At 44.5% G+C, this 23,442-nt stretch overlaps 1 protein-coding gene across 2 annotated transcripts; it reads left to right on the top strand.

Annotated features, from left to right (window-relative positions):
• The first annotated feature begins 1,329 nt into the window (after positions 1–1,329).
• Positions 1,330–17,599, top strand: LOC115321540 (inositol oxygenase). 2 transcript variants are annotated; one of them, XM_029981771.4, is made up of 6 exons: positions 1,330–1,466; positions 1,543–1,672; positions 6,457–6,537; positions 7,796–8,179; positions 14,788–14,975; positions 17,284–17,599. In XM_029981771.4, the coding sequence occupies exons 2-6, from the start codon at positions 1,583–1,585 to the stop codon at positions 17,390–17,392; spliced, it is 852 nt and encodes a 283-aa protein (XP_029837631.1). In that variant the 5' UTR covers positions 1,330–1,466; positions 1,543–1,582; the 3' UTR covers positions 17,393–17,599. The 2 variants fall into 2 exon arrangements, with proteins under 2 accessions (XP_029837631.1, XP_042147984.1); XM_042292050.1 differs by having other exon boundaries at positions 1,330–1,672.
• Positions 17,600–23,442: the final 5,843 nt, after the last annotated feature.

Here is a 23,442-nt window from a genome sequence, read left to right as displayed (position 1 = left end):
TTTGTGTCGATTCCTCAATTTCTTCTATTTGTTATTTTATTGATACCGAAGTCTGCATTTTTGTCGTGGGTCGTTTCCCGTTCTGCGTTGCGCCTCAGTGTGGCAATCTTTACTTCCGTAAAACCACCCCTTTTGTTTGAGGATTTTTGGGGGAAAACTCTAGAAACCGAAACGCGCCCTTGGGAGGGCGAAAGAAAAACCTTCAGTGTACGAACTTTGGGGTGAAATATGACTCACAATTGGCACAGAAGCGATGTTTCACGAGCTCAATCTAAGTCACCGTAGCTAATCGGAGCTAGCAACAGGATTTGGTTGCGCGAGAGAATGTTCGTTTGCTCGCGCCACGCCCATGCGACGTCATACCGAAAAACTTGGAAAATAGCGGAATGTCAAAAAGTATTTGAGACAATGAGTACTCAGAAATGTAATTGAATTACAGTATCAAATACTCTCGAACAAAAATATTTGCAAGATACCAAGATACTTCAAAAAGTATTTAAAATGCACTACCTTGAGTAGAGTATTTGAGATAAGCATAAGTCCGGACACGACCAATTAGACGGCGTCAAAAGTGCACCATCATGATGTTCGTCATGTTTCTGTACGTGTTCTGTCTGCGCTAAACCCACCTTAAACAGTAAAGGCCCAGTGAGTTACGCTTTTGAGGTTTGCTTGATTGGTCTCATTTTCTCGTAGCGTCGGCTGCATGTGGAATTAAGCTGAAACGAAGTTTAGCTTTTAGTCCCATTTGGACTTAAGGTGAAGCGGAGTTTAGCTCAGTCTACTTTTCTGTGTGTGTAAATTCTAAGGGGGGAACTGCGTGTCATCATACCGCATTTATTTCGTTACTGTGTATCGTTACGCACGAACGAATCTCGGCGAATGTACAAGCCGACGCCTCGGCTTATTTGATACATCTTGTTGTGAGGTTTGATAAAGAGTCGAAATATCAGCCTGGGTGCGTCTCGTCGTCTGCACAGTTTCCAGACAGTGATAGCCAGCTCTCCAGCGGTGACGCACAAGAAGACACACGCGCTCTTATCAAAGGTGTCGGGGGGAGTCCCCAGGATTTGCAACCTCGTGGTTCAAGCAGTTCCCGAACCCTTCCTGAGCCTCTCAATATCAGCAGAGAGTTATCGCATCTTTACGTCACAACGGCAGAGAGAATGTTTGGTCCCCGTTTGTTCGTTGTACCACACATTGAGGGAGAGGCTTGCGCATTTTATCTACGCAGTCCTGCGTCGGGACCAAAACTGAATATGTCACCATTAGTTTCACCAATGGGAAAATCGTTTGCTATCGTCGTTGAGGGTTGACACACCCTCTTGTAGGCTCTCTTTCAAATCTCTTTCCTCCTCTGTGTCATATCAGACGTACTACAGGCAGCTGCTCTTAAGGCCAAAGGAACACTTCAGTAGCCGAGGCGGAGAGCAGACATCGCAGACTTGAGTTGAACGTTCGTCAACGTAAGCCAAAGGAGACGTGCAATTCTTAGCATTTCGGGTATACGTTGAAACTGTAAACGAAATAATATTTTTCCAGGTTAATTTTTAATCGCCAAACGGCCCACGCACTTTGAAAGATGAAGGTAATTCCGTTCCTGGATCCTTCGGAACTTTACCGGCCGGAGCACAAGAAAAAGGAGGACTTCAGAAACTTCACGACGGACATGGTACAGTTCTTCACGTTGACAGTCAGATCTTATCGCGTATATTCTTTTATAGGGCTGATTCGACGAACAAGGACGTTTATACGTTTAGTGAGAGTAAACTGGGCTTCCATAATTCTTTCATATCTTTTTCGGCACTTGGCAACGAAGACATGAATAGACGCACCTATCACAGTTAAACACCTAAAGTATCAGCGCCGGGCTGACATTTGTATAATCGAAAGATTGCCAAACGTCAACATTGTTCTAATTGAAATATACAACATTGGAGAGTTCATGAAGAGTAGTTTTCGATTTTGATGACGACGGTACTATGCCCTAACCAGCTCACAATCGTCAGTGCGGATCAATTTTCGTCATTAGCAAACGAAATCCAGACACGAATTCAGCTAACGGGCTTTATCGGTAGCGAGAGCTACGAGCTCTAATCTTTCTTTCTGGCCTCGCTTTCTGTGTCTGCCTCTCGTGAACCCTTATGCGTCACAGTCACTTTCAACAGCTGTGGAAGATTAAGCGGTCTGAGAACGTGGCCGCCGCAATCTAATCAACAAATGAACGCAGGCGTAACAGGTTCTCCGCGCTTCTGGAATTAAACGCGTCATGTCACACGTCTGTTCACTGCAAGACTCTATACGCCGAGAAAGTAAGGGAGAGGAGGAGACGACAGCGCGCAAGGACGTCAGAACGTCGAGCCCTGGTTGGAGTGATTAGTGGGTAGAGCTGAAGCTAGCGGACTTTGTCTCCACTGCACTCGGCGAACGCGGAAGGAAGGCTTCCGGCGTTTTGCTCTCGCATTCGACGAGTGCAGTGGAGACAAAGGCAGCTAGCTTGAAGACTACTCACGAATCATTCGAATCAGAGCTGGCGTTCTGACGTCATAACGCGCTCTCGTCTCCTCCTCTCCCTCAGTTTTTCAGCACATACGGTGTGCAAGTTTGTCTCTTGCACAAAGGATACGGTGACGTCAGGACGCCAAGACATTATTGAAAAAATGGTGCGTAGAAGCCAGGGCTAGCTGTCTGTCTACACCGATTCCTCGCGCACAGTGTCGCCTGCGCAGACCGGCGTCAGGATCTGGGGTTCAGGCGCCGAACGCCGGCGTTGTCTGCGAGTCGTAGCAATGACTGTCTTACCTTTACTACGGCTTTCTGAAATCCACCGGTACTTTACGAACGAGGACCTAGCCTTCGAGAGAGGTTAAGGGAAAAACCTTGAATGGCATGTTGTTTGGCTGGACTAACTACCAGACATACGCACGTTAACCCCCCCCCCCCCCCAAAAAAAAAAAAAAAAAAAAAAAAAGTATCTAAATACTCTTAGTCGTTACCAGCTCAAAAAGTAACTACATACGTTACTCGTTACCAATTCTCAAAAGGAACGCGTTACGTTACATCAAAGGTAACGAGTTACTTTTATCGTTACTTTGACGGCAAAATACACGACTGCTTTTGTTTCATGGTTTATTGTTTTCTTTGGTAGTCATTGCACTTATGCAGTAGCTGCCTCTCAAAGTTTTCATCGGTTATGTTTTTCCCCGCTTCCTTGAGAATACATCTCCGGCGACGAAGGAATGGCAATGTTTTGCAGCAGGAACAGTTGGTGAATTTGCGATACCCCTCTCTTTTTTTTGTCCTCTCTGCTTCTAAAGTTCCAAGTTGACAATGGGATATGTGCCTTCCCATGTTGGCAACCCCCGATTTACATTCGGTCTGTACAGGATTTTTGAAGGTTCATCCTTCTAGAAGGGTGAAGGGCATTCCCAGCTGTAGAGTTCGACTGACGGTGTTCAGCCATAGCTTCCTCTATACTCACAAAGCATGGCGGTTCGAAGACGGAGCCATATAGAGCGCCCGGTCGCAAATTTGGAGCGCGAGGATCTGGTAGCAGAGAGCATCAAAGAGTCATTTCTCGGGGAACCTGGACGTCAGCGCACAGCTTTGACAGCAACGAGGACCCGAAACACACTTGTTCGCTCGGGAGAAGTGTGTTTCGGCGTTTCGCCGCAGCGGGGCGCCAGTCACGTGACTCTCCACTCATCCGTTATTTGCCGGTCCAGCTTTTCCATTTCGGCGGCCGCTTCTCGTGGCGATCTGCCAGGCTTTGTCAGTATATAGGAGGCTATAAATCAGCGATGAACGTTGCTATACTGTCATACTGTTTAGCCGTTTTTCGGGTTTCCCACCTTCCTTGGTCGCAATAGACTCACACTCAAAAACAAAGCGAAGCTGTTTAAGCGGTGTTGTGCGTTACTGCCGAAAAGTTGCGAAATACAGTTACTGGTTACTTGGCCTTAAAAATAACTACGTACGTTACTCGTTCATTTTCTGAAAAAAAAAGTAACTAAAGGTACTTGTTACCGAAAAAGTAACTAGGTGGAAGTAACTGTACACGTCTGCTAACGAATAGCGGACGCGTTTTAACGAACGAAGAAATCACTGCCGATATGTTTTCCGCTTTTACTCTTTCTCACTGCACCTCATCTCCTCCGCTCCTCAGTTGCGCGCCGTATAGCAATTCCTGTTGCGCGAACAAAACGAGGGACCTCTTGTCCCTCCTCGTGTTGGCGCTGTTTTTTAATTCTTCAATTTCCCGTGTAAACATGTAACGAGTCCGGTGAAATGGAAAGGCCTCCTGGAGGCACTGCGTGTACTTGTTTGGAGAAGGCGGTAAAAAACGACGACGAACCGCGTCCCTGGAGTGGGCGACGGCACGTGTCGCGCGTGAGATACGACGAGACGCTATCGTCAGCAGCCATCGCCACTTGAACTCGCTTCGAGATGCCCCTCTGGACACGGGCCAGGGGACTTCGCCCTTTGTTAGAGTGGCGAGTAACTGTACGGGTTTTGCGGCTAGTTCATTCTTCGCGTGCTGCGCACGCTCCAGTGAAATTCCCACGATGTTGGGTTTACTGCGTTTATATGCGCCGTGTGGCGTGTCCACTTCTAACGAAATGCGTTCGGGGTTTCCGCATAGGGGATAGCGAAGTCAGGGAGGACTGCCCACCCCCGGAAAGAATCACTTTGATTATACTCCATTTCACCTTGAGCCCGAGCGGGGCCGTAATGTAGGCGTTACCAAAAAAAAAAGTAACGAAATACTTTACTCGTTATTTTCAAACAAAAAAGAACGCTCTACGCACCCTATACGCTACATCAAAATAAAAAAAAAAAGAACGCATTACCTTTACCTATAAACAGTGACGCATGTTACTTTTGCGTTTCTTTTGGATGGCGTCTCTCCACCCTGCCTGTCACTGATGGCGACAGTCGACACTGGGACAGAGGGAGTGGGCGGTGGGGTCTCTGCTAAAATTCAAGTGTTTGCGCGAGGAAAAGAGATGCCAAATTTAACAACATGTGAAATGAGTTCAAGAATTTATTAAACTTGGCCCCTACAAACAAGAAAAAAAATTGAAATATACTTGCTTTACATCTTGGGAGGATGATGGAAAGAGTAACGTAACTACGTTACCCGTTACTCGACATAAGTAACGTAAATACGTTGCTCGTTTTTTTTTTTTTTTTGAAGTGATAACGAGTACGTTACTTCGCTACCGAAAAAAAAAAACGCGTTACGGGTAACGCCGTTACTTGTAATGCGTTACCGCTAGCACTGCTTGCAACACAAACGTACGGACTAAAAACACACGACGGATTTTTTGCGATTGTTTGGATCAGTTTTCCGGTAACACGTGCATAGAAACAAGAAAAAAATGTCGTGATCTCGCGCTTACCGAGAAGCATAGGGCCAATGAGACCTCATTGGCCCGCAGCATTCCTAGTGCTCGGACATGAGATAAAATATACTATAAAGCAGTTCTGATCTCCGAGGAAGGTGACGACAAAACAAGCCTATGACCAAGCACCTTAAGGTATTTTTATCCGACCTGCAAGCGGCGTTGGTCGTTTGTTCACGCGGTCTGACAATCGCACCACCCGACACTTTGCGCGAACACGGTAAGGGGCGCTTTTGTGTACTTTGCTTCGAAAGGGAATTGACGGGCATCAAACCTTCTTTTCGCTTTGGTAAGTGTCCAAATAAGCGCTTTGCACTACGCCTATTTAGCATTAATGATATCCTTTGAGTTTATAAAAAAAAATACATAGAAAAAAAAATGCGATCGCTTGTTTGCTTGAACAGTATCGTGTCGTGAACTAAGGCTAATAGGGAGTTTCCGTAGATCGTTCCTTCCTTCCCGCAACGTTGTTCGCCACCCGCTGCAAGATCCGAAACTCTGCAGTCAAGGCCAGCGGCGCACATGCGCACTGAGTGCCTAGCGGAGTAGGGAAAGCGATCTACGAAAACTCCCTAATTCTGATTCAACGGAAGCCGCAGGCTTCCTTTCAATCACGCCTGAATTGCTAGTCAGCGTGATTCATTATTTGCGATTTCCACCCAAAAAAGCAGACATGATTAAACTGAATTTTTTAAAACAAAAAGTAAAACAGTAAAAAAAGTTAGACTAACCCGTTTCACAAGAGGCTGTAGGGCTTCAGAAATGTTCCTTTAGAGGAAACTATAAAATATGTGTCGTGAAAAACATCTCTATGTTTAAGAAGCGTTAGGGAGAACAGAAGATTGTAAATTGTACGTACCTCCAACTGCAATACACTCACAACTCAAATTTGTTTAGAGCTACGTGCCGCGCAAATTATTGTAGAGAACCTAGAGAACAGCAACGCACTCAGCCGAGGAATAAATGTTTTTACTTTTACTCTTCTAGTTGGCGGTGGCTTGCTTTCATTTTTGCCTCGGTTTGAAAACCAATTTCTTTGACTTGCGCACAGGACGATCCGATTCAACGAAGGGTGCTCGAGATCTACAAGAAGATGCACACTTTCCAGACTGTGGACTTTGTTCGGGAAAGGGTGCGTGGGATTCTTTCTCTTGAAGCGATCTTCTGCTCTTGTGTTTCAGTCGGGCTTCGAACCGGTTCATTACAAAGTCCTTCGCAGATTATAGGGGTTGTCTGCGTCTGTATCTGCGAGAAGGACCAGCTTGGCGAATTGATCGGAATTGCTAAATTTCTGTGAAATACAAAGGTGCACTTCCAGATATACTATATTATGTAATAAGTTTAGTGAGCGCAGTAGATTTCCCGTGTTATTAGGGTATTGATCAATATAAAATCTATAACAAGTCGTGTAAAAGTAGATAGATTGGGTTGGTAATCGTCTGAGATAGTCCAATGCAGATAGTATTTTATTTATTTTACAGCAATCGAACTCGCATGCTCGGAAGCTCTTGCCCAATCGTAACAGCATTTCCTTTGCGGTTTTGGGCTCCGAACCGCAGCATTTCGCATACTCTTTCGAATCACATTAAAATATTATCTATAGATAAACCCTCATTCGATTCACGGTGCACGTTTGCTTTAGACCTCGTCGTTTAGGCTTGAATGGTGTTGTACGTGCGGACGCGTGCGCTCGTGCGACGTAAACACTGTCTAAGAGGCCACACAAGTTTCAGAGAGGCAAAGTTGGAGTATGCGTGTTATTGTGCCCGAGCGGGGAATAGATGGCATACTCGACGTTGACATAACAATTCCATTTAAGCAGACAATTTAGGACACAAATCGATACCAAGCTATACTTGCCTAAGCGTGTGTTGCTGGTCATTGAATGACTGGTTTCGTTGGAGTATCCTTATTAAGATGGTCAGTAGATTTCGCACATATTTGCTAGTTCATGTTGTACAATAAGTCGAGATCATGTTCGCAGCTATTTTCGAAGCTTTCTCCTACACTTTCATAGGCTATTGTCTATAAAAAAATATATATATATTAGCTGTTGCGAGCGGAAATTTTACCGAACGCTGGTTAGGAAAATATATTATACGCTATAAAATTCTGCATTGGAAACCCTGTTTCCAGCTTTAGTGTCCCTCCCCGCTACGTTCTCGGCAACGAAGACGCCGCTAGTTCGGATACGCGTTCCTCTAGAATTGACTATAGTTACGGATCTAGAAGCGAGCTGCCGAGTGCGTTGGGGGACAGCGGCAAACGATCTACGAAAACTCCCTATGAGGAAGGATCAAAGAAAACTCCCTATTAGGGAAGTTTCGTGGATCGTCTCGTATGAAAACTCTCTATTGACACTCTGTTTCCACGTGGGCTCGTTTGTATAGATGGCAGAGTGGACCCAGTTCAACAAGGCCGCGATGCCGGTCATGGAGGCGCTGCGTCTGCTCAACAGCCTGGTGGACGAGAGCGACCCCGACGTGGACGTCCCGAACATTGTGCACGCCTTTCAGACGGCCGAGAAGATTCGGGAGGCCCACCCGAAGGCCGACTGGTTCCACCTGACGGGTCTGATCCACGACCTGGGCAAGATGATGGCCTTTTTCGGAGAGCCGCAGTGGGCGGTCGTCGGGGACACCTTCCCCGTGGGTTGCGCCTACCAGGACTCCATCGTGTACAGGGACACGAGCTTCGTGGACAACCCGGACCTCGGAGACAACCGCTACAACACCAAGCTCGGAATCTACGCGCCCAACTGCGGACTCGAGAAGGTACGCAGAAGATCGTTGCCGTTTCGAAGCTGCAGTTATGCACACCTTAAACTTCTCGCTATGACTTTGGGCCACTCCAGAGATCCTAAAGATTTAAAAGAGGGAGCAATTCAAACCGTAAAGAGCGTTTGCAATGGTGGATGCCTTTTGGGCCGATTGGTCGCACGTGTGCATACGTTGGGTTGTCGACTATTGAGGAAGGAAGAGAATAGAGAACTGGAGGCGCTTGCAGAGGACCAATACTTTCGGGACGTGTTCGCAGCTCATGTTGCAAACTCGCCCCAGGAACCACATCACCCCGATCGAGCAGTTGGAATCATTCTGAAATCTAGGCGCACTAGGCAATTCTAAAGGAGGTGACGCCTAGCTCCGAGCAGAAAAGATTGACGGAAAGAAACGGGGAGCTACTACCTATCCAAGTGGTCAGCAAAATATTAGAGTGACATAGCAGCCGAGTTGTGAAGTAAACAAAATAGGATTAAGTGCACGCCGTTCGTGTTGCAAATCGGGAGAGAAAAAATGGGCTACGTGCTTCTATCTGTTGCCACGTCCTTAGCACCGGCTTGTCTCATTGGTCGTGCGCGCTTTAGATTCAGAGTTGTACGGTTCAAGCTCAAGCTGTACCCAGGTCAAGAAGCTATTAATGTGAAGATGGAGCAACTGCTCGTTTAGTTTGCGCCGCCAAGTAATCGTGGGTTGCTTCGAAGTCCCTGAGGTTGCAGGTGAGCGCCTTTTCGGGAGTTGCCTCTACGTGTGCGGAGTGATACGGCCGTCCACCTTTTTTTGGTGGCGCTTACGTGACGGCATCGGCGGTCATTGACAGTGTGAAACCGGGGTCAGTTCAGCGTCTTAACTGCAACACGCCGTAATTTTGTACCGCCTTTGGCTGAAGCAACAATACAAGCGTAATCGCTGGTTAACGTTGTAGAGCACTATATAAAAAAGAAAAAAAGTTTTATAATTTCTTGACAGGTGGCGCCAAGTTTTTACAGTGAAGGCACATTCCCAATTGGTGAAGGCGATACAATTGAAGACCGAGATCGCCTGCTACAATTTTGGCGTCCAGAAGTGCCTTGTCGATTTTGTCGCCTTTAAGCGCCAGGCCGGCGTAGCGTGAACCAAACTTAATTGGTCGTGTCCAGACACGTGCGCGACGAAAAGGCCAACGCGTCGTACAAATATAGGCGAATCCGAACCACGCTGAGTTACGTGGGATCGTGGCCCTCGAGCTTCCAGGCGCAGAACTTGCGCACCAGCAATCTCTGACTTTCCGACCCGTCGTTCTGTCGTGGGTGTGTCTAGCTGTTACACACTTTGGGCGAGACTTTCATTGTAGGTGTAAGCGTGAGAAGCCAGCATTCCTTTCGTCAAGCATGTTTGTCTCCGCAGACTATGATGTCATAAGGGGTAGTATGTGAAGGCATGGAAATGCCATATTTGTTTACACATGTCGTCACTCTTTACGTCTGAGCTGACATATGCGCCAACCTTATATAATAAATAAGCACTTTCACTGCTAGAGCTCTGGGCGTTGCGCTTCCTAAGGAACTCGTTTTGGGAAGAGCAATGCATTTGTGGATTCCCGGCCTTACATTGACTTTTGTTTCTGATGTCGGCGGTTACCATGCATGTCCGTGAAACGGAAACTTCGCAGCTGCATCACTCTGTAACATCCGTTACCGCAGGCAAACGTGCTCGTTCATTCACGATGATTTTGTGCGTACTTTAAAATCGCTGAATTATATATACACTGTGGTTCCCACCCAGCGACTTTGGAGAACGCGAAGAGTAACGATATCGGCAAACAGATGGTGGTTCCAATGTCGATCCTTCATACCTTTGGAACGTAATTCCCTGGCTACTCATCATCATTTCAATTCCACTCGTCACGCTAGAACAGCCGACCAACCGCTGCGACGATTTTATCCGAAGTATATAGCCTTTACAATATTAGGTATCAGATACGAGTATAAATATTCGAGGTGCCTGCGTGTACCTTGCACGTCTCACCGTTTTGTTTATTTTTATTTAGATGAAGACGGTTTAAAATGTGATGTAATTATGTTAATTAGGAAAACAAAATCATTATATGGAAGGACACAAAAAGTGGCGTCTAAAAATTGTGCGGAGTCATCGCTTCAGGAACTGAGTTTTCTGGCGGACATTCGAGTGGTGTCTGTCGCTGGAGGCACCGTTGATGCTGCGCGTCTGATTGTATGAGTTGCTCGGCGCTGCCGAGCCCCGGGGTACGATAAACGGACATTGCCGCGTTCTCCTTATCGATAAGTTAACGTCTCCGCAGATTCGGTCAAGGCTAGGCTATCGTCTTGACGACACAGCTGGCGCGTGTGAACTCGGGTCTGGGGACGTCGCCAGCACCAGTTTTTGAGTCGTTATTATTTAATAAATAACGAAGAAAAAATCCCGGCTGGCATTTTTCTGTCATTCCCTTAAATTAATTGAAGGCATCGTGCGACGCGGTTAAATGTAAGTGGTAAGAACAATTTTAGTACTTCTGGGACTTTATTTTCAACGAGTCTTGGCTTTCATACTATGGCAACCACAGACTGGGTGAACGAAGTAGGCACCTTTCTTGTTTTAAAACTTTAAAGCCTTAAAGTAGTCACGCTACGCTTAAATTTTTTTTTAAAGAAAACTGTGCCGGAAGAATATATTTTTTTCTATACTTTTACTCCGAACAAAGCGTGCGCACCGCCTAACTAGCTCGTCACGTTCTGGGCCAAATTACGTCAGTTCTTACATGGTTAATTAATCACACAATGGCAATTACGACAAACACACACACACACACACACACACACACACACACACACACACACACACACACACACACACACGCACACACACAAAACACGAAGAAGCAATCATTTCGTAATTATTTTATTCTTAATAATTCTAAAACCTGGTCTGCATAAGGAACCTTGGAAGGTTTGGTATCAAGAATAATCCAACTTAATAATAGGGCTGTTAGGACCCATTTATTATATAAATATATTTCTTTTTACTTGAAAAAACTTCGTTTTCAGACTTTATGATGTCTTAGTATTGGCAGCGCCTTGATTTGCCAATAAGCAAGGTTTGTAGATTTTTTGTTGCGAGATAAAATATCGTCATACAGTCTGCTTAAATGGTAATTTTAAACTGCTCTACCAAAATGTTCTGAAGTGTGCAATCTAATGTCCCGTTATTTATTTATTGTGGTGAACGCTTACTCGAGTGAAACACGTTATGTAGAAATGTTGATAAACAGGTAAACAAAAACCTACATATATTTCAACCCGCAAAAACATCGAATTGTTCTCATTTTTTTGAAATGCGAAAAAAGTTGAGTGATGAGGTGGGTTTTCACATAGTGGCATTCTCGACAAAGGACACAAAAACACGAAATTTTCGGCTCCTGAACGTACAAGATGAACATGAGATTTCATCGATGCTTTAGTAAATTTACAATATTGTCCAATTAATTCGATACTTTTTCTGCCCTTGCAAACTATGGTTGTCTGCCACGGGAACACGGGAATGCGACAGTTTTGTCTGTGGCGTTTCTATTCATAATCCTTGGGATCATAACCTATTTTATGAGCGTCACGAGCTCACATCGGCTATACTCCAGGAGCAAGATAAGCGTTCCTCGAGATTAAAAAGTTTAAGAACTCCCACTTCAAGGCACTGAGACGCGGATCATTAGGCCTACATGAAGTGAATACCGTTCCGAGCCAGTTTCATCAAAATCAAAAAAGCGCAAAAAAAAAAAAAAAAAGACTCGATTGGAATTTGTCCTTGATGAGACAAATCCAAGTTTCACAGGAAGAAACTTTTATATACAGCGGTATTTTGCGTTTACGCGGCATACAACCTCCCACCTCCCACGAGGTTGCTTACTTTTTTGGGAACCACACCCCTTATCAGGTACCAAAACGTTTTCCAAGTACGTATTCGAGTCAGGCGCAGTTCTCTGGGGATTGGGGAATTCCTCCCGCTTGCCCTCGTTTGTGCAACATAAGTCCCGATAAACGCCGATTCTTTTTGTCCTGCACACAAAAAGGTGCCCCCGAAAAACGCGGAATCGGTGGGATAAAATAAACGCTGAAAAGAAAAACACCTCCGGCTTTTAAAAATAAAAAAGAGATAAGCTAGGAAACACAAAACCTTGGCCAGATGAAAAAAAAAAAAAAAAAGCTTCTGTTATTATGGGGTATTCGATTTCATCCGAAATTTACCCGGTTGTTTCATCTTCTTTCTAAATTGGCTTCCTTTATGTATTAACTATTTGCAAAACCTAATTAAAAGAATAATTTCCTTTCTGAATCAAATGCACTCAATTTTAAATTGCCTGATGTCATGAAATATATTAAATGTACAAATGACTTTGTGAGGTTTCGGTAAATGAGGCGAAAGATTTATCCATTCTCGTGACTCCTTCATAATTTTTGTACACCACATTAACGAAACAGCTGTCTGAAGAATATCAGTGAAACTGCACCCTCACAGCCGGGAGCACTAAGTCTCGCACGCGAAATTGGCACGATACAGGAAGTTACGACGAAAATAATTTCTGCAGAAGGGGAACAAGGGGGACGAAGGGCAAACACAAACCTCCAAACACAGCTAAGTGACTGTTGCGTCACCGAAACAATCCGCCTGGTCCTATAGTATTGAAGCAGGGACCTCTCCCTTTCCAGTGGAGCACTCTACCAACTCCGTTAACCAGGAATTAGACGTCGGTAGTGCAAACACGTTTTATCAGGTGCAACCGGTTTAACACGAAAAAGGGCAAACGGCATGCAATCTTAAGGTTATGATTAATAATGCAGTTAAATGCAAAGCTGCAAGCAAGCTGGACAAGAATGACGAAAATAATTCCTGGAGAAGGGGAACAATTGGGGGCAAAGGAGAAACACAAAGCTCTAAACACAGATAGGTGACTGATGCGCGACCGAAAACGAGGACCAGGCGGATTTTTTCGGTCGCGCACCAGTTACTATTGCTGTGTCTGGAGTTTGTTTGTCCTTTGTCCCCCTTGCTCATCTTCTCCAGGGATTATTTTCGTCATTCTTGTCTAGCTCGCTTGCATCTTTGCATTTAACTGCATTATCAAACATGTAGTTAAACGGAGAATTTTATGCTTAGATATATTGCCTGGAAAATTTGGTTCATATTAACACTATAATCAGTTACAAGTTGAAGGTGTCTATTTTTCGCGTTGAGTGTGTCTTCGATGACCCACGACTTCGATTATTGTTTGATGGTTGTGTCTAAACCTTAGAAAGTGGCACGTGACCACGGAGAAGAGAGTGAGCGCGACTCAGGCCGGCAATTTCTCGGTCGACGGTTTTTGGACGGAAAGAAAACGAATTTCGAGCCGGAAATTGTTTTCTGGGTAGCTGGGCTCTCATATATCATGTTCAAATAAAAACCTTGGCGAGCATAAATACCCTGCCAGTGCCCCTTTAAAGCTTTTTTTTTTTTTTTCTGATAATTTTTGGGAAAAGTACAACTGCCGACTTCCAGTGTTGGGTAAAGTACTTTTTTTTCCTCTTCGTTCTTTACGTCTTGGTATTTCAGCCTGTCTCATTGTCCAATTTTTTTTCCCACTCTTTTTTTCTCCATCCTAAGTCAGTCGCGTTCGGATTTCTAGCTTATTCTCGCTGGGTTTACCCCGCCTCCTCGTGCCAAGAAATGACGTGACGTGGCAACCGATTATGCGTGACGCGTGGGAGTTACTTATTCGGTCGCCGATCGCATCGCGTTGGCGTGGCGACTTTTTTAAATTCCATTTTGTAACGTACCCTAAGCATTCCAAACTGCGCCGCTTCACTGGAGGTTGAACTGCTCGACCCCCCGAACTATCCGAAGGACGGAGAAAGACTTCGTAACTGAAGACACACTTCGGGGCCCACGTTTCCTGCGTGGGCACGTAAGAGTTGGCCGAGAGCTTACAGTTGTCTCGGCTCGGTGTGTTCTTTTATTCTTCTTTCCGAACCAGGACGGTGGAAGTATAGTTCGACGTGTGATTTAGCTATTCATTTATTCACGAGATACCGCGGGCCAGTATTGCGGCCGAAGCAGAAATGACTTCAGACTTTAACACGCTCACTTTAATATACCAAATACTATGCAGTTGTCAGCATTTGTGTAGTTGAACATAGAAACGCGCATAACAAACTGCAAACAGGCCAGTCAAGATAGAGCAATCTTCCGAGTGATGTTTTATCGACATTCATACTTTTCTTAATAAATTTATATTTAGAGCATCCCCCAATGGTTTCTTCGGGTTTCTAATAAACTGCAGGGTCGACGAGAGTCGGCAGCTCGTGAACGTCGCTCAGTTTAAAAGTCAATTAATGATTCATATTTCCCCCTGACCCTGCACAGTCTCGCTGCGATGATCGCATTTAATATTAGGCTAACTTTTTCGTTTCTTCAGCAATGCCAGTGGCGGTGTGGTGCGTGGTGTGTGTCGTCAGGGGGGCAGGAAACGGGTTAGCCTAGAGCAGCGAGTGGTGTTGCTAATTGGTCCGCTCGGTGTCTTTAGCGAGAGCACCGGTCAGTAATTATATTCAAGTTTCGTCCTTCTCCTTCCGCAGGTCTTAATGTCCTGGGGCCACGACGAGTTCATGTACCAGGTGCTGAAGAACCACGGAACCACGCTCCCGGACGAGGCCCTGTACATGATCCGCTTTCACTCCTTCTACCCTTGGCACTCTGGAGGCGACTACCAGTACCTCTGTAACAGCAAGGACCTCAAAATGCTACCATGGGTTAGGGAGTTCAAGTGAGTCACTCGCCTTTGGAGGAATATAATTAATATGTTACCCGTTTCATCTCATTTTTTTTTTAGAGAGTTTGGCGTTGGACTTTTTTCTTTTAGGCAAGATTAATATCTCCATGCCGCTTGATGCATTTAGGCTTTCGTGAACAGTACCCGAGTCACGGTGGCGTCAATGAACACCGTCACGAACACTGGATGTTGAGATCCAGTATCGAAGCTGAAACATTTTGTGGACCCTGCTGACTCGGTTGACATATGTTGATATGTATGTTTGATCTAGTGAAACCGTCGAGATAATGGACGTAAAATTCGGCAAGACGGAATACATGAAAGATTGACACCAAAAATAATCAACTATATGTATTAAAGTCTCGTATTTTCAAATAAACCAAGTTGTAACGCATTGGGACCTTTCAGCCGTCATGCTTTATCATACTATAAAATCACATTTTATGTAATGCGATTTCTAGGTAGAAATGTTTAATCTTTTGACCAAATAAGGCCAAGGAGGCATTGATCGCGAAAAATGCGTGGCTCTTTTTTTGTAAAAAAACCACGAAATTATGTACGTATACAATTAGTTCTTATTATGTGCTGGAATAGTTGTGCGCAACATCCAGCTCGCGTGATAATGCATTTGATTCTTTGAAACACTCGTGTTGCTGAGTGTAGCAATTAAGTGTTGCCATAATAAGTCACTATTCTCATCGTGCCTTTAGAAAACGTCTTAACATGTATCCTGATAGAAACAAAATAAACTGCCAAATAATGTCCTCCTAGAAAGAAAAAGAAAACAGGCGCTCATACACGCGGGGAAGACGTCAAATATTTTGCCGTACGCTCAATTATTTTAATAAGTTCTTCTCTCGCTCGCTTGGCTGATAATGATGATCTCCGGCAATCTTGTGCACGTGTGTTCCAATACGTATCAACAGCAAGACAGGTATTGATGCGAAATTGATTGGAGTCACTGGAGCTAATTAAACGAAACGTATCGCCAGTCGTATTAAAATAAATCAGTCCTAACACGCTTGTGGGCACAAAAACACTTTTATTCAAATGTTGGCAAAGGTGTTTAAAAAAAAAAAAAAAAACTGAACAAACTGCATTAAGATTTTATATGACATCTACGTGACCGAAGATATATTGGCCGTGGTAAGGTCCGGATGCATCAGTATGAGAAAGTTTATTTTAGACTGGAATGGATTCTTTTTTTTGTACTATTTGTAAGAACTCATTGTTTCGGCTGTCTTGTTAAGAAATTACTTCCACACGTCGAGCTCATCTATAATCTCGCTTCAGAGCACCTTATAGATGAGCGCGAACTTTTCTGGGTTAATGGAACGTTACGTGTTAAACGCGTAGGGCGTTTGTCCTCAGTCACTTGTTTCTGCGTAGTTTTTATGGAACACTTGGAATAATTTGTCCTCTTCGTGATTTAATACGTTTTTACGCGGTGTTGCGTGGACTGAACTTTGAATAAAATTAAGATATAAAGATTAACTGGAAAGTCTTTAATCGGCTCTGGCAGTTAACTCACACTAGTTCAGCGCTAACTTGTATCTATATATGAGGGAATACTGTATCTTTTGTGTCAGAGCTACAAAATCTTTAGCTTAATCGTACGACAGAAGTGTGGGATTTATAATTCTAAATGCAGATATTTAAGGTGCAACGGCTGTAAAAAAAAATATTTTTCAGTGGAATCCAACGTTAAATGCCTTTATTTAATTCGTCAAAAAAAAAAGAACAAATATTTGTCCTGTATTTTCAGCCAACATTCTGGCTATCACAACATCTATAGATACGTTAATATCAGAAGCACAAAGATGGCCCCACTAATTTCGAGCAATCAAGGGTCGGTTACGCGATTCTAGTAATTTTCCTAGAAGATGTGCTCAGTTCAGCTTTATTCAAACGATCCGACATGGTGGTGAAACGGCGTAAGGCACGGTGATACTACTAATCTGTTCCAATATAAAAAAAAAAACAACAAAAAAACATTATAACAAAATAATAAAACGAATTGTTTCGTTGTGCGTTTGTGTGTATGTTCCTACAGCCTGAAGTTCGCCTGCCTCTGGCGAATTTTCTTTTAGTTATAGATGAGCAGTTTAGCCAGTACAGTTGAACCGTTAGCCGGGGACTTTAACGTGCACCACGCAGTAGTGATACACGACCGCACGCCGGTACGATGCTCATCCAGATCGAAACGGGCGAGGGTGGTTTATGCAATCTCTCATCCTGGCAGCACCATAAGAATTCACGCATTCCTAACCAATTGACCTTTTATTTTTATTTTGTCTCGCAGCAAATTCGACCTGTACTCAAAGTCAGAAGAGGTACCGGACATCTGTGCCCTGACCCCTTACTACCAGTCGCTCATCGACAAGTACGTGCCAGGCATTGTGCACTGGTGAAGCGGTGACCAAGCGAAGGCGGTGTTGCGCTCCATTCTGTACATAGGCTGTACACGTCTAACCTTTTTAGCTTTTATCTCGGTGTTTTCAAACACTCACAGAGCGTTTTACCTTGACATGATCGCACAATAAACGGACGTCATTTCTGTGATGTGCCTACTAGCATGGTATATCGCTACCACCTAAATACACTGACGTTCTTTTTAATGCAGAGTTGGATTCTTACCGAGGCTAACTCTGATTTAGCCTTGTGAAGTGAAACGTTCCACTGTCGAAGGTAGTTAGCCGGCTTGCAATCATCTGCGACGCGAGCTCCGCCAGCCACACAATGCCACCGTGAAAGAAAAAAAAAACAATACGGAAGAGGCCGGAGAAAAGACTCTGAGACGCTCCGAGACTTCTCCAACTGCGAAAGTTCCCAAAGAAAAACAAGAAAAAAAAAAAAAAAAAAAAAAACGGTACGAAAAAAGGACGTGACCACGCTAGGCACGGCGCCGCTTGGAAGGCTGAGTCTGGAGTTATCGTCCGCTGCGTTCCTCATGAAGTGCAATGGCGGTTTTGGTCGGCAGATCTACATACAACTGCAATGTGTTTTACATAACTGTCCTTGTCCCGGGCTTACGCGTTGCATTTCAGCACGGAATGTGTTTTGTGGGTCGTTTTCCATTAGAAAATCGCCTTGAACGACGGTCATGATGAGATGGAGAGGAGGAATTGGGAGAGAAGAGAAGTGAGAGGATGGGTGAAAGGGGGGGGGGGGGGGAGGCAGATAGAAAGGGGAAAAGGGGCACCATAAGAAAATGAGGGGACGAATTGAGGCAGAGAGTGTAGGGAAGGGTTAGAGAGTGAGGTGGGGAGAGGGAGCGTTGCACAATTAGGTTTCCCCGCTAAATTTAGCGGGGAAATTGACGTCGTGACTTGACATCACGTAACCTCTGTACCGATTTAGCTTCCCCGTTTACAAGTTTTATTGGCTTCAATTCTGTGCTTTAAAGTGTGTCTATAAATGATTGGTGTTGGCCTTTTTAATGGTACATATTTCGTTTCCTAGCTTAGTCGTTCTTCGTGGTCTCTGGTCCGCCTTGCATCGCTCTTTCAGACCCCTGGAAGTTTATTAAAATTTCTATAAACTCGAAGTTCTAATATAAAGTGTGAGGGATATTGCTAAAGAAAGGCACGTGTATTTATAAGAAGTCATCGGAATATTCTTTATGTGCCAATAGCTCTAATATTTCTGCCTACGAACGTTCTAGTCAGGTACCTTTTTGGCCTTAGAAGACTCAAAGTGACACTCACTGGGCGGGTACGTAACTGAACACAACAAATAAGTTTCTCTGGGCCTAGGTGAAATACCAAACGGCTGGAGTTTAACTATGGGCTGGGTTCAATACTTTCTTATCTAAAAAGGTTGGTGGCGACTGAGCGTAGATGATGTAGTCTGTCTAAGTATGGTACGACTACATCTCATGTTGCCACTGCCAACCAATGCCGCTTGTTTAATCGCCGAGTGCATACCTTCTAAAAAAAAAAAAAAATACGTATAGTTATATCTTGTGTTGTGTTTTCTAGCTATATGCTATTTCGTCAGGTGTTAAGTTTTATTTTTATTTTATTTTTTTAGAAAGCAAATACAAATAATTGAAAAGTCAGATGGCCCCATAGCCAATGGGGTAATGTGGACTTAATAATAATAATAAAAAACTATTATGTAAGATGCATATCGTTTAACATGTGAATTAAAAGACAAACCGAAAAACAACTGAACAGAATATAGACAAAAATTATTTCGAAATATACTAATTAACTAAACGAAAGCAGTGGCAATGAGATGAAAATTATTTAGGGAGAAAAGAGAAGATAGTGCTTCAGCTCATTGATACGCGTGTGACGCTTAAGTACGCTGAACTAGTGACATTTTAGTGACACCTATAGTAAACCTCTTGCAAAGTTATTCTACTTGTCTCCGTTGATGTGATGCTTTGCCTTGTTGGTCATGCTCGTGCAAACCTACTTGTACAGGAGCGGGGAAAAATGTCTTCTGGAGATCCCAGATTCAAGTGATATTTTTGTTTGTGTGTTCGTGTGTGTGTGTGTGTGCGTGCATGCGTGCGTGTGTGCGTGCGTGTGTGTGCGCGCATGCGTGTGTGCGTGTGTGTGTGTTCGAGGTCATTCACCGAAAATACTCTGCTTTATAATTATTTAAATTACACTTTCGCAAAACAGTAACACGCATAAAGAGAAGGTGGTCTCTGGGAAGTGATGTTTACAGGCGTGTTGGCGCTGAGTATTGGGTTTTGAATTCGTAAGATTGCATATGATTTGCGTAGGCGTCTCGGCAGGTTTATCTGGAAAACGTATTAATCTAAATACCATAGAGTACTTTATTACAGAAGAAACCTATTATAAAAGGTCGACGCATAAAATTGATTTAACGTTTTACGTTCCTGAAACAACACTACTATGAATAAAAATAGCGGATAAAAATAGATTAGTTCCACGTGTTTTACAGTCGGAAGATACATGTATATATGGGCTTCTCCATTTTTCGGAAGTTTTTGGAGGTAGTATACAGCACCGAATGCATATATATATATATAATATTTCACAGTGTAGTTATATAAAGCACAAATAAACTCGAAGTCGAGACCTCACGCGGCGACAATTAGCTATAGTGTTATTGGAAACATTCCACCCTGCGAGCGCGGGACAAGCCCGCACGACGATTAATAATGTCCACCTTGAAAGAAGCCCGCCAAGAGGCATAACAAGGTCACGCTCATTCGTGAGGTTACTAACAAAGGAACAAAAGAACGGAAGAAACCTACACGGGCACGTACGCACAGACAAAAGGCAAAACAAAGCGCGCATCTGGCGATTAAAAATAGACAATAGGCCTCCATTTAGACTCGCATTGGGCACACACTATGCACAATGCCACACAGTTCAACGATATACGCGGAGGCACCCGTTAGCAGTCGGCACTTAAATGTTAAATTAGGGGTCATTACGGGAGCTACCTTCCCCCACGGCGAACTTCCTAAACGCAGTGGACGGTCAAGGCCCCGCGCTTTCGGCTCCTGAAACGGCCGTCGTACTCTGGGATCATTAATGAGAATCAACGAGACTCATCGAACCAGCATTACACCTAAAGATATGGGTCGACTTGTCCTTGAGGAGATCTTTGCGGTGAGAGATCTGCGTTTGGGAGGGGCCTTTTCTCGAAATATTGTGTTCGTTGTTTTGTCCAATGGTTAGTTGTTGAACGATAGTGAACGAGATGAAAAAAAGGGCCCGATCGGCCATGCCGATCAGACCCACTGCTGAATTCAAATCAGTGTGAAGCAATCATACTTATAAAAAAAAATTACTACAAATTTAAAAACAAATTTTAACATTTTTGGCGTTTGGGCGAGGAGGATTTGGATCTTGAGTGTGTTGCTTGCGTTTCGACATTTTACCTTGGTTACGGTATTTTAAGTCCCTGTGTGTGTGTGTGTGGGGGGGGGGGGGGAGAGGAGGGGGGCACACTGATACCACGTAATTAGCCCTATCCACGTGGGTTGTTGTTTATTTAGGTGGACTAAATATGCAAAGGGGAGTTTTTGGGAACCCAAGCAAGACTGTAAAATCGAATTTCAAGTACTGATATACAGAGGAATCGAACAAGAGGAATCGTTAGTTATTACGAGGCCGACCTGAACAGAACATCGTACACTCTGCGGCACTCTTAGCGCGAAAGAGCCATCGCCGTTTTTCTCTCGCAGTATTGAAGGACTGTAACCAAAACTACTATCTAGTGGTTGAAAGTGCTCAGTTGGGGTACACATCCAAATGGTACATTTTGACGCCTCCCAAAACGCTCTCGACGTTCATTCCGAAAGGGCGCCAAAGTCGTGTTCGCAACAACACGCAGTGCGTCGTCTTAAGCAGCAGTAGACGCCGGATTAGCTCTTTAATTCAGCCGATCATGCTTCAGAAGGACGTAGGCAGGATGTCCCCGTTTTGGCGAGCGCCCACGTTCCTCCGTAACCTGCTGCCACTCGGAGGCTGGCAGACGTTCTTGAAGGCTACCTTTTCAGAGGTGCCCAACGCGCCGCCGGGAAGGACGAACGAGCAGTCACGGGCTAATCGTGTCGCTGACTCGGGGACGATGAAAGCGACGATAAGCTGCTCAAGTGCTCGTTCTTCTTGGCGAGCTCGTTGTGTGTACTTGGCGGTGCCTCCTGCATCGCTTCCTCTCCAAACGAACTTGAACCGAGCCTTGGCAGCGGCTGGAAGCTCGGGCCGCCGACCGAAGATGCTTCACTCCTTCCGGGAAAGAATTCCGGCAGCGTAGATTTCACCCGGAGGAGCGTAGGAGAACGAACAAATAACATTTTGGCACTCGACGACAAGTCGTCATTCATTCATTCCTAGGAACTGATTAAGGGTTTCTTGTTTTAAGTGTTTATTCTTTAGCTCGTATCATCGAGGCTAAGAGAGCGTAGATATTTCTAAGGGGCCATGCCAATCAACGGTCGACACAAAGAGAGTGCGCTGCACATGCTGATCAGCTAGCCGAGTGCGCACCGTCGGGATGAAAGCGAAAACGACCCCTGTGAGCGCATTTGAAGGGATGAAACTAACGCGTGACATGCGCAAACGTCGGACAAACTTGCGCGCTATATTATAATCCGTCTCACGTTAAGTCTGACCTTAGCCAAGGCTACGATTCCCCATCCAGCCAAGCGAGCAGCGCCAAAGGTCACGGTGGTTGTTCTCTTGGTGCCTGAGTCAGTACCGGCGACGTGATTGTGCGCGCCTGGTTTCGGCTTTAGACAACAGTTTAGTCTCTGTCGTGTGAAAGCGATAAAGGCCGCTACGAGTTATTGGTGCGTGTAATTCGAGGGCAAGAATAATGTGAAAAGGATCTTCTCTGCTGATTTCTCACTTTAGGCTACATAGAATGTTCAATGGCTTGACTTTTTTCCCTCAACTTTTATGGAAGGCTCTACCTTCGACATTTTCATGGAATGAACGCACTATACTCCGCGACAACTTTTCTTGGCAATGCAGTGAAAGGCACAGGCACGCGTTCCTTCTCTCATTTTGAGCGGCTGTGCCCGGGCTCTCCTCCTTTCCCCATTTCCGGGGAGAAGAGAAGAACCCGCGCACACTCTAAATGGGAGAGGGAACGCGGGCCTGTACCTTTAACTGCATTGCCAAGAAAAGTTGCCTCTCAGGAAGATTACCGATCCGCACGTTTGGAGGACAAAATGAAAAGGGATGGAACAAACGTTAAAATTTGAAAAGGGGCTTTTTCCCGTTAAAAAACAACAACAACAACAACAGCAAACAAGCATATAAATGGGGGTGCAAATGAGACGTGTGCAAACTGCATTTCTTTGAAAGAGGAGGGACAAGTGTCCGGGCCGAAGTGGTCTGGGTTCGCAGCAGAGTTTGAGCTGAGCGAATGAATTGGCCTCTTGTGTGACATGGGTGGTGACCTTCGGGGTCGCCACCCTTTGCATTTAGGTATATAAGAGAGGTTTGCTTGAATACATTTTTAGCTGAGTTTGAGACCTTGTTTTTCTGCCACTTTTTTTTTCTCTTCCACAATCACTGTTTCTAAGTTTTCGCCCCAGATTCTGGTAATTCAGCGAAATGACTTTATCCATCGGTTTTAGATGTATTAATGGAGGCCATACTTTCCACACCACAATGATTACATTTTGAGTGACATGTTAGGCTACAAAGTGCAAGTCTAATATATCCTTGTTAACGAGCAATTTTGTAAAGGAGTTATTTTCACAAAAATGGGAGCTTTGCTTCTTCGCGGTGGCGTCGATGCAAACAATGCACGGGTTTCAGCTCATCATTGAGCAGGAACTGAGAGTTGCGGTGTTCAAACTCTACCCTTGACATGATAAACTGCACCTCTAATAAACAAGCGCACTTTAGTGATTAAAAACAATAATTCTTGCTGGTATTTTCTTTTTCTTTTTTTATTTTTTGCTATACTTTCTAGGCTAGCTGATTCACACGAAGTGCATTAACACTGTCAATTAACA

Source organism: Ixodes scapularis, unplaced genomic scaffold (assembly GCF_016920785.2).
Source record: "Ixodes scapularis isolate PalLabHiFi unplaced genomic scaffold, ASM1692078v2 PGA_scaffold2__306_contigs__length_199485367, whole genome shotgun sequence".
Taxonomy (NCBI): Eukaryota; Metazoa; Arthropoda; class Arachnida; order Ixodida; family Ixodidae; genus Ixodes; species Ixodes scapularis.
Note: the sequence above shows the minus strand (reverse complement) of the source record. Positions and strands in the feature narration are given on the sequence as shown.

What these genes read in the sequence shown, in the direction of transcription:
- LOC115321540 (XM_029981771.4), top strand. Translation starts at nt 1,583, where the DNA reads ATGAAGGTAATTCCGTTCCTGGATCCTTCGGAACTTTACCGGCCGGAG. An exon ending in GAAACTTCACGACGGACATG is followed by an intron (nt 1,673 to 6,456) that starts GTACAGTTCTTC and finishes ACTTGCGCACAG; the next exon opens with GACGATCCGATTCAACGAAG. An exon ending in TGGACTTTGTTCGGGAAAGG is followed by an intron (nt 6,538 to 7,795) that starts GTGCGTGGGATT and finishes TCGTTTGTATAG; the next exon opens with ATGGCAGAGTGGACCCAGTT.